The sequence below is a fragment of the Phaethon aethereus genome (genome assembly GCF_964289735.1).
Source record: "Phaethon aethereus genome assembly, chromosome: 1".
NCBI lineage: Eukaryota > Metazoa > Chordata > Aves > Phaethontiformes > Phaethontidae > Phaethon > Phaethon aethereus.
In genome coordinates this window covers 127,944,825-127,960,449 of record NC_138575.1, presented here as the reverse complement: position 1 = coordinate 127,960,449, position 15,625 = coordinate 127,944,825, and the positions used below count along the sequence as shown (strand labels likewise).

Genomic DNA, 15,625 nt, shown 5'->3' with positions numbered 1-15,625 from the left:
GTCTGTAAGATGGATGCAGTCTGCCCAAAAGTGAATACTTTGGGGTTTGGAGGGTATTGTTTGTGGTTTTGGTGGCTTGGCTCTTTTTTCTCCAAGATGTGCTTTTTAAAAAATATTTTATGCATTTAAACATATAGGAGGAATGGCCAAACTTCCTGATGTCAAAGGCAGCCTATAGAAAGAAGTATGTATGTCTGAGAGGCACAAGATATACCCACTACCATGAGCAGCCTGGGAGAGCCGCAGCTCATGAGGTCCTACCTGAGGGGTGCAGGTGTGCAGTTGGGCTGGTGATTAGACAAATTACTCCCTGACTTTTAGCCTCACCAGCTAACATGATGTGACACTGACACAAGGAGATATGCTGGATCTGTTTAAGAGATGTAGAAAGCTCAAGGGAGATTAGGTGCACTGCTCCTAAGTGTACATGCTTGCACCTTCTCTATTCCTCTCTCCATTGAACTTTAGACATGTGATACCTCTTTTGCAGGCAGGGGGAATGGTCAGTATGATTTGCTTGAGCTCCAATATGTTTACATAAGAAGGCATTTAGATAAGAGGGGACAGTAGCTCGAAAATGTTTTTTTCTCCTGTTTTTATTTTTGAACTTTCAGTCTAAGTATAACATAAATCTACTAAAGCCTTATTAGCCTGTATGAAGAGATTCTGAAGATGATTAGATATAATGGTAATGAATTCTGAGCACGGAAATGATGATGTCTACTACCAGCAACAATCATGTAAATTTGTAAATGTTTACAAATTTGCAAGCTAGACATATGCACCACTGAGACCAATATTGTAATGCTTGCTATATTTAGCATGTTCCTATTCCCCCCCTCGATACATACACAATAACATCTTCAAGAGAACAGCATGTATTCAATTTTCTTTAATCGTTTTTACTTAAAGTAAATGCAACAAAAAAATATGAGAGTTTGAATAAAAGTCTAGGAAGTGCAAGTCCAAGTGTGAGAAGAAAAAGGTGAAAGAACTCAATGGACCACACTTGACTTTTTTCCCCCTCAGTAAAACATATTAGAAATGAAAGTCGAGTGCCCTCTGTTGCCAACAGTAGTGATTGCTTTGCTTGCTTGGTATGTCTAATGCATCTGAGGGAAGCCCTTGCCATTCTGCAAGAAGAGTCTATAAAAACAAGAATGTAAAGACAAATTATTTTAACATAATAAAAATGCATATATTTTAGTCTACCTTCCTAATTTTACTAATACAATCTGAAGTTTCAAATTAAAAGTCGGGGATGCTACACTATCTCAAAAACATTTAAAGTGTAGTCTCTATTCACTCAGACATTTCTAATGGTGAAAGTGTTTTGTCATGCAGATGCTCGTTGTTTAAGGTAATAGGCTTGTACATTATTTTGGAAGGGAAGTCACTTTTAATGGAAAATATTTTAAGCCTTAAAATTTGATTTTTTTTTGAAAACATGACCTTTGCATGGGCAAACAAAAGGTAGAGAGAATGACATAATTTTCAGTGACTAGACTGTGGCAGCAACAGCCGTAATGCTTCCTGACCAGCGCGGGCTCCCCCCGCCGCGGGCTGCTGTGCACATGGGCAGGGTGCCTGCGGCGCCAGGACTGGAGCTCCCACAGGCTCCAAGATGGCTACAAAGTTCTGGTGGATGCAGACCCCACTGTGTCCCCAAGGAAAAACTGCTCCTGAACTGTAGCCAGTTTTGTATTTATGCCCACTAAGGCAGAGCAGAGAAAACATGTCACTGCTTGTGCAGTCAAGGGAGCAGACAGAAGTGAGTCTCGGTTATAAGCAAAAGGTCTTCCGAGAGACACGGCCAGTAACCACAGCTCCACCAAGAGACTTGCAGATAATTAAGTGGAAGGAGAAGTTTCATTTTTCATCAAAGTGAAAATGACTCTGCTCTCCAAGAGCTGTCTTCTTTAATTGCAGTCATTGAGACATTTTGGGGAAAAAAAAAAAGAAAAAACCCATCAGGCCAAGTTGTAAAGTCTCGTGGCAATGGGAGAATGTTATGGAGGAAAAACATTAGAGAACCCCATCTCCTCACGCAGCTATAATAAATCCTTCACTGTTTAAACATCAGCTTAAAAAAAAAAGTGACCCAGAACAATATAAAGATAGTCCCATTAGTTTTTCGTTAACCTCAAACATCTACCTTCATGTCTTTGAAGCATAACCAAATACATTTTTGTCCCTTCTAGGTTTTCAGTGAAAGGATTCTTTTCTGTACTGACAGTTTTCAAGGCATCTCCAGCTGTGTGACTGCCACAGTGGGTCATGAGGCTCGTGCTTCTGATGATAGCAGGAACAGAGAAAATAGAGACCACCCTCTTTAACGGCACTTTGTTTTTTCATACCACATTGAGACACCACTCAGCTTCTGGTGTTCCTTGTTTTTAAAGTAAGTACAAAGGGATTAATCCTCTGTTTTAATCCCTGCCAACATCCAGGCCTCTACACTGGGCAGAGTTAAATATTGATAAATATTAAATTGATAAGGCAGACATGCCCTAAGTATTTTGCTAACAGCAAGCTGAAAAATTACTTTGGAAGCAAAATATAAAAACTCATCAAGTTTACAAATTTGAAAGCTTTCACACAGGGTTGATATTTTGTGCAAAAATTCAAAGTATGAAGATATTTGTGCCTTTAAACTGTGTCTGTTTCTGCTCATGGCAACATTCCGTTCATGGTAACTTTCTTGGTCATACAAAAAAAATCTATAAAAATATATTAATCGATAACAGAAGTTCTGGAGCAAAATTCTGAGTAAAATAAATGGCAATATTGTCACTGGCATTACCTTAAGAAGTACAGTAAAAATAATTTTTAAGTTATTTTTCATTCCAAAGGAAATTTATTTGAAACATAATAAATATTCACACAGCATGTATCCCATTTTACTGCATCATAAAGAAAGATGCAGAATATGGAGACCTAACAGGTAATTTACTATATATCAACGCAAATAATTCTGAGTGTGTGTTTTGCCTGACACTTGCTTATGTATTCTAGAGAAAACCAAAAAAGGAAAATCACTTAACAGTTTACAATGCAAATGTGTTTTCTATACCATGTTTAAACATCATTTGGCTTAAAAAAAAAAAAAGATTAAAAGCTTTTGCTGTAATAATACAGAATAGACATGATGTGGCTTTGGTGTGCTCTTGCAAGACATATTAAAAAAAGTTATTGGCATAAGAAAGCCTGGTATTTTAAAACAGTATGTATCCCAAGGGTAGTGTTGATCACACAGAGCTGGAAAGCAAAGTTAAGCACTATTAATCTTCAATGAGAACTCTGGTTATTTGCCACACTGTAGCAGAGAAAAGTCATTTGGCTCCCACATTAGTAAACTGCTCTTTGTCATTACTTTCACTGTGGCACTTAAAAATGCTGGCAACAGAGACACAGAACAGATTAATTAGATATTTAAGATGGATGAATACCAGTTGTGGTGTTTTACCAACATCAAATAATACCAACTAGAATTTTTTCAGATTTATCACAAATGATACAATTTTACATCTGTGTGATTTTCTGAAAGTTTTCTTTCAGGGGAAAAAAAAATAAATTCTGAGGCTGCTCCAAAGGTCTTATCAATGTTTAGTTAATTAATTGACTTGACATCTCCCATATTCACTTTTAATATGCAGACATTAAAGACTTGGTCAGGGTTTTGCCACAGACACTATTTCAAAATTTTACTAACAATCCATCTTCTGTTTGTCCTGGAATGAATGTTCTTCACCTGATACCTGATGCTCCTTGACATTTGTCTCCAAATTACTGTTCCTTAGATAAATAAAACACAACTTTTTTGGGGGTGAAATTTAGCATGACTCTACTGACCCAAATAAGGAAAAAGATATGAGCACAAAACTAGATTCTTCTGAAGCAAGGGGTAGTGTGAATATGCAGTGTCAGCAGTAAAATTGCAATACGTGCTGCTTCGTGACCTGGTAGATGCAACACTGGTTATTAGTGAGTGTTGGATGCTCAGTTGTACTATTCCTCAAAGCCTGGAGTGGGGTCAGCATTCAACCTTCATTTACTTTGACAACAATTACTCTTTTCAGGAGAATTTCTCAGTAAGTTAATTAATTCTTAATTTAATATATATTTTTTTTAATTTTTTTTGTAATTGAGGATGAGTGCAAGCGCATCTAGTTTGCATTTGGTATTAAAAAAAAAGTTCAACTACCTCCTGCCTCGTTAAATTCTACCTTAACGCAAAATAGTTTAGGTATCAGATAACATAGGAAGAGCTCAGTCTGATTTCTGTTTTTTAGCTGAAAACAGTGATAAAGACTGGTTGAATTGCACAGCTTGAGAATACATCTACACTGGAGTGTCAGATACTGGTTCAACATACTGTAAAAATACAGAGCTAGATGCAAATGCTTTTGGCTGGGAATTGCTGCAGGCTAATCTGCGGCAACGTGGAGCTCAGCAAACTTTTATTTACTGTTTCTCCAATAAGCTTTTGTGCAGGCACTAAATTCTGTGTAAATGGCTAAAGCACCACAGCTATATAAATGAACTTTTCTGAACTTGTCTACAAAGATATTAAAGTTTGTCCTGCAAAGCCAGTGTTGATGTACTCTCTAGAACTCAATTCTATAACTGAAATCCTACAACACCAGCACACCCTACTGATTACTTCTATCATGTGAAACTGCTAAGCATCTTTTCTAGTCTTCTCATAGACATGCATATGCAACTAGTGTTCTGCTTTTAGAAAATACAGCACTCCTCCAGCAGACATCAGTGAAACTTGAGCTTCACTGATCTGAACCTCTCAGTACAGGATTTAATTCTAATTTTCCTACCGGTCACTCACTCATCTAAGCAGCTGTCCTCATTTGACCTACAGGTTAGTTATAAAGATAGCAATCTGGACAGGACTAAAACTGAACATTTTAATGTGTGTTTTTGTGATTTGTTTACTTCAGCTTTTCTTGATTATTAATTCTAGTCCAGAAATATGGCTAAACAAATGGTACCTCTGATGGAGTTTGATGTAATTAGTCACAGTAGTTAGCACATTCCTATAGAAGCTAAATCTTAAAGAAATTTGACAAATGCAACTATTCTTTTCTTCACAAAGCTTCACCAGACTATTCCCCTCCCAGTCTTCAACATTCTCAATTCATTTTGGTTTTAAAATTGTTAGTTTTAAAATTGTTTAAAATTTAAATTTGTATTGATTTGAAGTCATTGTGAATGACAGCTCAGAAAACTGAGTAAGTGTGTAAGCAAAAGCTGCACTACAAACTTCTCTATCAGATGCCAGACTTACTGTAGTATAGTCTCTCTGTGCCTCAAATATTTCACAGAATCACTAGGTTGGAAAGGACCTTCAAGATCATCAAGTCCAACCACTAATCCAGCACCACCATGTCCCCTAAACCATGTCCTGAAGCGCCACATCCACACGTTTTTTGAACACTTCCAGAGATGGCGACTCCACCACCTCCCTGGGCAGCCTGTTCCAATGCCTGACCACCCTCTCAGTGAAGAAATTTTTCCCAATATCCAATCTAAACCTCCCCTGACGCAACTTGAGGCCATTTCCTCTTGTCCTATCACTAGTTACTTGGGAGAAGAGACCAACACCCACCTCACCACAACCCCCTTTCAGACAGTTGCAGAGAGCGATAAGGTCTCCCCTTGGCCTCCTCTTCTCCAGACTGAACAACCCCAGTTCCCTCAGCTGTTCCTCATAAGATTTGTGCTTCAGACCCCTCACCAGCTTCGTTGCCCTTCTCTGGACACGCTCCAGCACCTCAACATCCTTCTTGTAGTGAGGGGCCCAAAACTGAACACAGGATTCAAGGTGCGGCCTCACCAGTGCCGAGTACAGGGGCACAATCACTTCCCTACTCCTGCTGGCCACACTATTCCTGATACAGGCCAGGACGCTGTTGGCCTTCTGGGCCACCTGGGCACACTGCCGGCTCATGTTCAGCCGGCTGTCAACCAGCACCCCCAGGTCCCTTTCCGCCGGGCAGCTCTCCAGCCACTCCTCCCCAAGCCTGTAGCATTGCATGGGGTTGTTGTGACCCAAGTGCAGGACCCGGAACTTGGCCTTATTAAACCTCATACAACCAGCTTCGGCCCATTGATCCAGCCTGTCCAGTTCCCTCTGCAGAGCCCTCCTACCCTCCAGCAGATCAACACTCCCACCCAGCTTGGTGTCATCTGCAAACTTACTGAGGGAGCACTCGATTCCCTCATCCAGATCATCGATAAAGATATTGAATAAGACTGGCCCCAGAACCGAGCCCTGGGGAACACCACTTGTGACCGGCCGCCAGCCGGATTTAACACCGTTCACCACAACTCTCTGGGCTCGGCCATCCAGCCAGTTCCTCACTCAGCAAAGAGTAAACCTGTCTAAGCCACGAACCGCCAGTTTCTCCAGGAGAATGCTGTGGGAGACGCTGTCAAAGGCTTTACTAAAGTCCAGGTAGACAACGTCCACAGCCTTTCCCTCATCCACTAGGCGGGTCACCTGGTCATAGAAGGAGATCAGGCTGGTCAAGCAGGACCTGCCTTTCATGAACCCATGCTGGCTGGGCCTGATCCCTTGGTTGTCCTTCACATGCCCTGTGAGCACTCTCAAGACCAACCGCTCCATAATCTTCCCCGGTACAGAGGTCAGGCTGACAGGCCTGTAGTTCCCAGGATCCTCCTTCCGGCCTTTCTTGTAGACGGGTGTCACACTGGCAAGCCTCCAGTCTTCTGGGACCTCCCCTGTTAACCAGGACTGCTGATAAATGATGGAGAGTGGCTTCGAAAGCTCCTCCGCCAGCTCTCTCAGTACTCTCGGGTGGATCCCATCAGGCCCCATAGACTTGTGGGTGTCCAGGTGGTTTAGCATGTCCTTAACTGCTTCCTCCTGGATTATGAGTGTATTGTGCTGTCCATCCCCACCTTCCAGCTCAGGGGGCTGAATACCCTGTGGATACCTGGACTGGCTATTAAAGACTGAGGCGAAGAAGGCATTAAGTACCTCAGCCTTGTCCTCGTCCTTGGAGACAATGTTCCCCGCCATATCCAGTAGGGGATGGAGATTCTCCTTGCCTCTCTTTTTGTTGTTAATATATTTGTAAAAACATTTTTTATTATCCTTTATGACTGTGGCCAGACTGAGCTCTAGCTGGGCTTTTGCCTTTCTAATTTTGTCCCTGCTTGACCTAACGAGATCCTTGTACTCTTCGTGAGTTGCCTGCCCCTTCTTCCAGAGGTGATGAACTCTCCTCTTTTCCCCGAGTCCCAGCAAAATCTCCCTGTTCAGCCAGGCCAGTCGCCTTCCCCGCCAGCTCTTCTTACGGCACATGGGGACTGCCTGCTCCTGCGCCTTTAAGATTTCCTTCTTGAAGGCTGTCCAGCCTTCCTGGACCCCTTTGTCCTTCAGGACTGTCTCCCAAGGGACTCTCTCAACCAGTGACCTGAACAGGCCAAAGTCTGCCCTCCGGAAGTCCATGATAGCAGTTTTGCTGACCCCTCTCCTTACTTCGCTCACAACTGAGAATTCTATCATGTCATGGTCGCTAAGCCCAAGACGGCCTCCAACCACCCCATCTCCCACAAGACCTTCTCTGTTTGTAAACAGCAGGTCCAGCAAGGCACCTCCCCTGGTGGGCTCACTCACCAGCTGTGTCAGGAAGTTATCCTCCACACACTCCACGAACCTCCCAGACTGTTTCCTCTCTGCCGTGTTATACTTCCAGCAGATGTCCGGTAGGTTGAAGTCCCCCACAAGAACAAGGGCCAGTTAATGTGAGACTTCTGCCAGTCGCTTATGGAATGTCTCATCTGTCTCTTCGTCCTGTCTGGGTGGTCTATAACAGACTCCCAGCGAGATATCTGCCTCATTAGCCTTCCCCCTCATCCTTACCCATTAGCACTCTACTTGGTCTTCACAATCTTTGATTTCTATGCAGTCAAAACACTCCCTAACATACAGAGCCACCCCACCACCTCTCCTTCCTTGCCTATCCCTTCAGAAGAGCTTATAGCCATCCATTGCAGCACTCCAGTCATGAGAAGCATCCCAGCATGTTTCTGTGATGGCAACTACATCATAGCTGTCCTGCTGCACAATGGCTTCCAGCTCCTCCTGTTTGGTGCCCATGCTGCGTGCATTGGTGTAGATGCACCTGAGCTGGGCTATCGATTTCAACTCTGGCACGCTACCCCTAGGTTCAACTCTAGTGAGCCTGGTTTTATCCCCTCCCCGCTCCAAATCTAGATTAAAGCCCTCTCAGTCAGTAAACATTTCATTTGTAACAGTATTTTTTGTTATCTGATATGCAGAAGGCATTTAATCTGCAATCGCAAAGGGCCACCGAGGTGAATAGGAGTCTTGAATAACTTCAGGTTGTCCATGAACTCAAGAGGGAAAGAACTGAGACCGTCACCACACCTCCCATCATATAAGCCACATACAAACACTGAGTAATTAGGAGGTAATTTTGACTGTTACTTAGTTCAACTGAAGTGGTAAGCAATACCCCCTTCTGTGCTCCTAACCCTGCATATACCAGTTGCCTGAACATCTAGCTGCTATTCCAAACAACTTAATTAGTAAAATGTGTATTTAATTTTGCTGACTGTTATTCTACTGTCCACCTGTATCTTAAATTAGGCTGTCAACCTTACCTTTTTTTGGCACAGGCTGCTTTTTTTACTATGTTTCTTCACTCAATCACTACAAGAATGGGAATCTAATTCCACAGTCACCACACAAAGAACTACCACTTAATATTTCTACCTGCCTACGAAAAGCTTCCATTTTTTATAACTTAAATTATCCATTAAAAGGATTACTTACTGAATTATCTTGGTTTTCCATAAAGCTAAGTAATGAAATATTGGATATCTCTAAATTTATTTTCATATTCTGCCTTCTTCAATAACAACAGGAGGAAAACCGAAGCATGAGGTAGAAAAGCCACAAAAAATTACCCACTTTTTTCCACAAAAAATCTACCAGTCACTTCTGACTCATGCTCCTACCTGGTCAATGATTTATAATTTCAGTGTTTACAAAAAATAGTGTACTGTTATGTTTAATGTTTCTTTGACTATGTAGTGGAATTTTCTACCCTTTTGTAACAGAAATGTGGGCAATGTATTTAAACCTCTGAATTTACAAGCAATTTTATGAACATTCGGTTTTTAATGTTGAAAAATCTTATTCACAGATTAGCATTCTATTATGAAAACCGCTTACAGGCAGAGCTGTTGACCTCACGTTATCCATAAGGGTGTAACCTAACATTCAAGCTGCCGAAACTCACAATGATTAGCTGCTTGTCTTCTCTGTACTCACAACAGGTACTTTACTTGGAGACATTAAAACCGTCACTACTTTGACACATTCTCCCCATAATGAGGGAACAAAATAAATTACCAATATTTCCTTAGTCATAGGAGTAGGCTCTTTCCTTTTTAGGGTGGGGTGGATGCTTTTGGTGCTGGAGTTTTCATTTTCAAATTAATTGCTATTTACAAGCTCTTTCCAACATGCAAGTAAAGAACATTTCTATCTTCAGTAATGCTTTGTATTTTGAAGTTATTTGCAAAGAACAACTAAAAATGTTTAACCAGTGAGGCAACGTAAACTCATATAAAATGGGATGCAGGCATTGTTAATGTCATTGTTCTGGCTGTTTCAAAATTCCAGCAGAGAGCTGCTATATTTGAGGGCAAATAGGATGATATTTGCCTTCTCCCAAAACACATAGTTAAGATTCTGTGTTTCATTTATAAACAAAGGTTTCAGCTATTTCAAATTTTAAAAGTTGAGATCTGAGCATAAGCTATCATACCCAGGACTAGACATATCTCTTGTGAGAGCTCTAATTATAGTTCCATTATTAAAAACTAGGTTACAATAAGTTCCTTTGCTATCATTACATACACCCTGCAGAACTTCATTATTTTATAAATAAACTTTTTCTGAGGACATAAAGAAGCTCTTCCTGAATAAAATGGTGTTAAAGTAGTATGCTCCACATTTTTAAAGTTGTTTTGAGTTTCAAATTCGCATGCCATTTAGGTGGTAAACCAAGAAAGTATCACTAAAGAAAATCATACACAATTTCTACGATTAGAAGGGGGAAAAAAACCAAGGGTCTCTTGGATTTACATTCTCCCACTTCTCCTATACTTTTAATTTGCTAAGTGTTTTATCTCACAGATTTTAAAAGTAAACTTTTATCCTATCTTACTGAAAAAATGATGAATTGCTTATAGACGAGTCACATACTGTAATCTTTAAAGCACAGATTTTCTGCATAATCCACTTTCTGGCTAGTAAAAGGAATAGGAATTAGAGAGAAACTGTTCTTTTGAGAAGCTAAGAGACCTGCAAATGCATTTTCCCCTGTTTTTACATTTAGAGCACTCCACTCAACCTGCCAAAAAAGTATGGAGAGAGACATGGCCTCACCCATAGTAACTGTAATCTTGCTGACAGTTCTTCTAGTTTTCCCTATATACCCTTTCACAGACTTTTTGGCAGCACTTCAGAGGTTTCTAGGTTCTGCACATCACAGATGGAAAACTGCCAAGATTGTGTGGTTGAGAGTTTGTTATAGATTTCATGTTAGGGGCTTGACTCCTTAGCAAAGTAGTAGAAGAGTTACATGCATGGCCAGAAGAAGGCCTACTACCTCCTTCCAGGACTGCAATTCAAATAACAGACTTTTTTTCCTGGCCCCCACAAATAAAAATTATACGTGTGTTCTTAAGTTACACTGAGGACACATAAATTAGAAAATTATTTTTCAGTAATTTACAACTTCTGACATTAAAAGCATTATTTGTATTTACATCACTAGTCATGTGAAAGAAACTTGCGAATGTTTTGGAAGCTTAGTCTGAGAATAACTGTACTTAGATACGGGTACTCTAGACATTGAATTTTCAGGAAAGAAATATGTCTCTTTGGGGGCAATGCACTCTAGACCCAATACAAATGAAGATTTAGAACATTTAGAACCAAGCTTTTACTTCAACTGCGTAAGTAGGGGTTTTTTAGCTATGGAAGGTGATGGATGGGTGGGAATTGTATAAAACAATTTTATTCAACTCTAAATATTTTACAGTTAATTAATGACCTGGATTCCATTACTCACAAATATGAGATATGAGTGACATAAGGTATTCCTCTATCTTAATTCTGACCCTGTAGTCTAATCTGCTCAAGACAGCACCTCTAGAACCACATAGGAGTGAATGCAAACAGTTCCACAATGATAGTAAATTATTTAACACTTTTACAAAGCTAACAATGATGAGAAATTGCTAAACAGGAATAGCCTGTTAACTGAAATCAATTCCACAGCTAGAAACGGAGATGGGTTTGAACCACTGAAAACAAGTCAGGAGAAAAAGGTGGATAAGCTGTAGATTTCACATGGAGATCCATTTTCATGTTTTGAAGACCACTTCTCCCAAAATGTCTTGGTCTGTAGAATAGGGAGAAACAGTCCCAAGGCAGCACACAGGTATTAACTATGACTGCTCACGTTACAGCAGAATACAAGCAGGGTCTCCTGTATTTACGTTCTGAAAACCCTAGAGAGAAATAAAGCTTGCATGGTACATGACTGCACTGAAGAGTAAACCATGTTTTCTGCATGTGTACCAGACAGGCAGCCAGCAGGCATTACTAAGCTTACCAGATGTATGTGATTTCCAATTTCAGACCAACTATTCCGGTGTTATTTTGTAGGACAAGAGTAATTTGTCTAAGATTTTAAAATCAAGGTATTTTTGGTAGATTGACTGTTGAAATGAAAAGACCCTGTCCAAAACACAGGTGATGTATAAGGCAAAGAAAAAAATGAACCATAATGTTTAGGAACTTTTCCTCAGAGTCCAAATGAAGTAGAGGGAGGTTAGTACTTCTCCAGTACGTTTATGAATGCATGTTCACATAAAATTAAAAATACTATTTATAGAACTGAAGTAAAAAGTAGCTGGAATAACATTAAAGTACACACCACTGAGCTGGAATTGGAGGAGAGACATCTAGATGATTCAGATGACAGAGTCAAACCTACCATTAAAAGCATCTGCTGATACCTTATTTTATAAACCCTTCATAATTCTTTTTGTTCTTCTGAAGACTTGCTCCAAGTTTCCTCAATAATTGCAAGCTTTCCTATTCCATTAAACAACCATTTCTGAGAAGGCAACACTCTAGGAACATGAAAATTTTTTTAGATGTAGAAGCAACAGTTACTTTTAGTAAATTTTAGTTTTCCGTAACTTTTTCTGTGACCATAACAAGGCCTAACTGGCAATACACTTCAAATTAGCTTGTATCATATGACTGCTGCTGGGGCTACTTCTTCATTTATGGAACACCAAGATAGTAGATTACTCAAGCTAAAATCTCACTATTGCTGAGTAAAATAAAATAATTACATCTTTTACCTTCTGTCAAGCACTTCCATTACCACAGCCATAACAAATTTGCCCTTTTTTTTTTTTTTGGTAATATTACCATGGTGCTGGCTCATTTTGTTTCTGATTCACCACACTTCCCAGAGCTTTTCTTTGCTTTATTATTGCCAGCCCAGTTAACCCCCCTTCTGTATGCATGCATTTTACTTCTGCCCTAAGTATGCACTTCACACTTGTTGTGTAATTCATTGATCAATTTGAGACCATTTGCTCAAGACTATGTTTTTCATTCTGATCCAGTCCTCCAAACTGCTGAACAACCCTACTGTAAAGATGCTAAGCACAGATGTGTGCTAAATCGCTTGAATCACTATTAGAAAATGCCCCAGACCATGGAAAACTCCTGTGGGAATCCCTGTTGGACTGAACCACTGCTAAGCAAGTTTTTCAACATTATGGTGGTCATATTCAGATTATCTTGCTCCTGTTTTTTTAATGAGAACACTCAGATGAGGCACATTCAAAAGCCCAACTAAATAGAAGATCTATCAATCACAGCTGCTATTTAATTGTTGTCTATTGCCAATTATTCCCTAGCAGAATATGACATATTATGGAATTGATTTAGTTTATTACTAGCAAATACAATTCAGAAATTATCCTCCAGGAATTTAAAAAATGTTTAATCAAATTAATAACTTGAGTTCAATTTTTCCTGTGTATTAAAGATAAAATTATTATATACTGGTAGAGGGGTTCCTTTAAATAAATTAGTTATTTGCTCTTTTTTCCACTACATTTGAGAACTTTACCATTCTCAAAGAGCAGTGTTTCAACATATTATAATTGACTTTTATAATTTGCTAATAGATCACGCCTCTTATCTTTGACCTTGCTCCTCTCCAGCTCATCTTGTTTTGTTAAATTTGTGATTGCAATTAGAAACAAGAAAAGACAAGTTCAAATAGAAGAAACTCTTCCACATATTTGGAACATAACAAAGGAGTCCAACAAACAGTAATACATCTGCATCACCAGTTTGAGAAAAGGCAAAGTAAATTGAGGCACAGAACATTTTGAAAAGAGGATGGCCTCTTAGATTTCAATCCCTACTGAAATCAAGGAAATAAAACTTGGACATTTTTTCTAATAAATCCATCAATTGCATTTAGTAGTACCCAAAACTTGTAACTGTTATCTTGAAAATTAAGCTTCAATGGAGGAATACTAGTTTATTTGAAAAATATACAAAACATATTTTGCTTTATAAATAAATAAAAATATTTAATTACCTTAGCAAACTGTGCATTTATCCATTTTGTGAATGTTTTCTTTTGAACATCTTCCCGTTCATCTGTCAGAGAAAAGTAAACACCTTAATTAGAATTAATCAACAAAATAGTATAATATGATTGATTAAAGCTTCAGTCTTGGCTTGTAGTAAAGCTACTACTAATAATTCAAACACATTCAGGGCACCTGTTTGGATGTATTTGGCAATTATGTGGATGGATGTCCTTGACAATTATATCAATATATTTTTTAAAGCCTACAGGTTCCCTTTGTAGTCATGGTCTATATCCCTAGCTGACCGCACCCATCCTGTAGTTTCTTCTGGAAGGGAACATGTTGCAGTAAGACCTGAAATATCCCATTCAAATTTTTTATTTCATATAAGTGTAATAAAAGATGTTACCCAATGGTTTTGGCAGCAGGAAACTCTTCTACCGCACTTTTAGAAAAGTACTTGACATACCAAGCTTCTATGCACGTCCTCAAATTCTTGAGGAAGTGAAGCCTTTTGGACCACAATGGTAGTTCTCCATTGGCAGCCCCTCCCATACCTTATACATTTTCTGACTTGCAGCTATTTACCTGTCACAATTTGCTATATATTTTTCCTCCAGTGGAAAACCAAAAAACCCCCACATATTTTGATCAGCCATACATGAAATTCCTTCTCAGTTCTTCAATATGAAAATCATTGTAGAGAGAGGATTATCTTAGGCCTTGACTTCTGTATCTAAGTACAGTCTTGATGCAGAATGGAACTGGACACACACAGGTACAATTCTGATGTATTTTATGTAGGTGGGAAGAGAAAGATGCCTTCAAACTAAAATGTAATAAGCATTTGCTCAAAAGGTTCTATTAGGCATCATTAGAAATAATACAGAAGAGCAGACCTCTTTGTCATACAAAGTCAAACCAAACTAGAATTAAAGGGCATACATGGAAAAGGCTGCAGAATGCTTATACTAAAATAAAGCTCACTCAGTGTTGCCTTTTGGTTTGCAGTAAAAATCTCTAGACTTCTTAAATAAAATGGGATATTAAATTCCCATCTGAAATGTTCAGCAATTAATAATGTTAATGGATTCATCTGAATTTGAAAGGCAGGTATGGATGAGCTACATGAAAAATGAACAGCATTAATAATGTACTTTGCTTTCCCTCCCTCCACCCTTCCAAGGAGACAAGACAAGGCAAATCTTTTTGATACAAATATATCTTTTGTTCTTAAAACCTAATCTCAACAGTGCTCTAAAAGTACCTTTTCACAAGGATGTTTTCCATTGTCAACAATACCATATACTCATGAAAAAATAATAGTAGCAAATGTAAAGCTACTATTTCATTATAAAAAACTTCTGTATGCAGGAAGGAGCATATTCTAATTGCTTTCAGATGATCGTGAGTGAAAAGGTTGACAATGCAATAGTACTACTGGAAACATGCCATAGAAGTCAAGAGTTATGTACATTCTGCCACTAATATATAAGTATTCGCTACCATAAACATTCTAGAGTTCTACTGCTATCTGTCCCAAACGCTGCTTGCTTCATCCCTTGGCTGAAAGTGATATCCGAATAGTTAGAGATTAATCAAAAAGCAACAGCATATGGAGGAGATGCATGCTTTTGGTAATAAGTGATGCTACAGCTGTTAAAATTTTTATTTTTCCCCACAAGCATCATTTCCCTCTTTGCTGACTGTTAGTAAGCTGCAACTTTATATAAAATATTACATATAAATAGCTATTTCTCTTTAACCTTCTCTGATAAAAATGCTAAATGCAACATTAAAATAGGGTAAAAGAAGAGTATGTGGTATTTATCTGGAAAAAGGAAAGAGGCAAAAATGCCTTTTTCAAACTGTTCAGACTTTTGCTTTTCCACCCCAGGCTACTCTAATA

The 15,625-nt window shown here is 39.0% G+C and overlaps 1 protein-coding gene across 4 annotated transcripts in view; it reads right to left on the bottom strand.

The window, feature by feature from the left end:
- DMD (dystrophin) overlaps positions 1 to 15,625 on the bottom strand; it is a gene marked incomplete at both ends in the record, with an annotated part of 1,339,794 nt that overhangs the window by 1,030,938 nt on the left and 293,231 nt on the right. For all 4 annotated transcript variants that reach the window (XM_082008889.1, XM_082008891.1, XM_082008888.1 and 1 more), the window contains one exon: positions 13,722 to 13,783. In XM_082008889.1, coding sequence (XP_081865015.1) covers positions 13,722 to 13,783 — 62 coding nt within the window. The remainder of the gene's footprint in view (positions 1 to 13,721; positions 13,784 to 15,625) is intronic.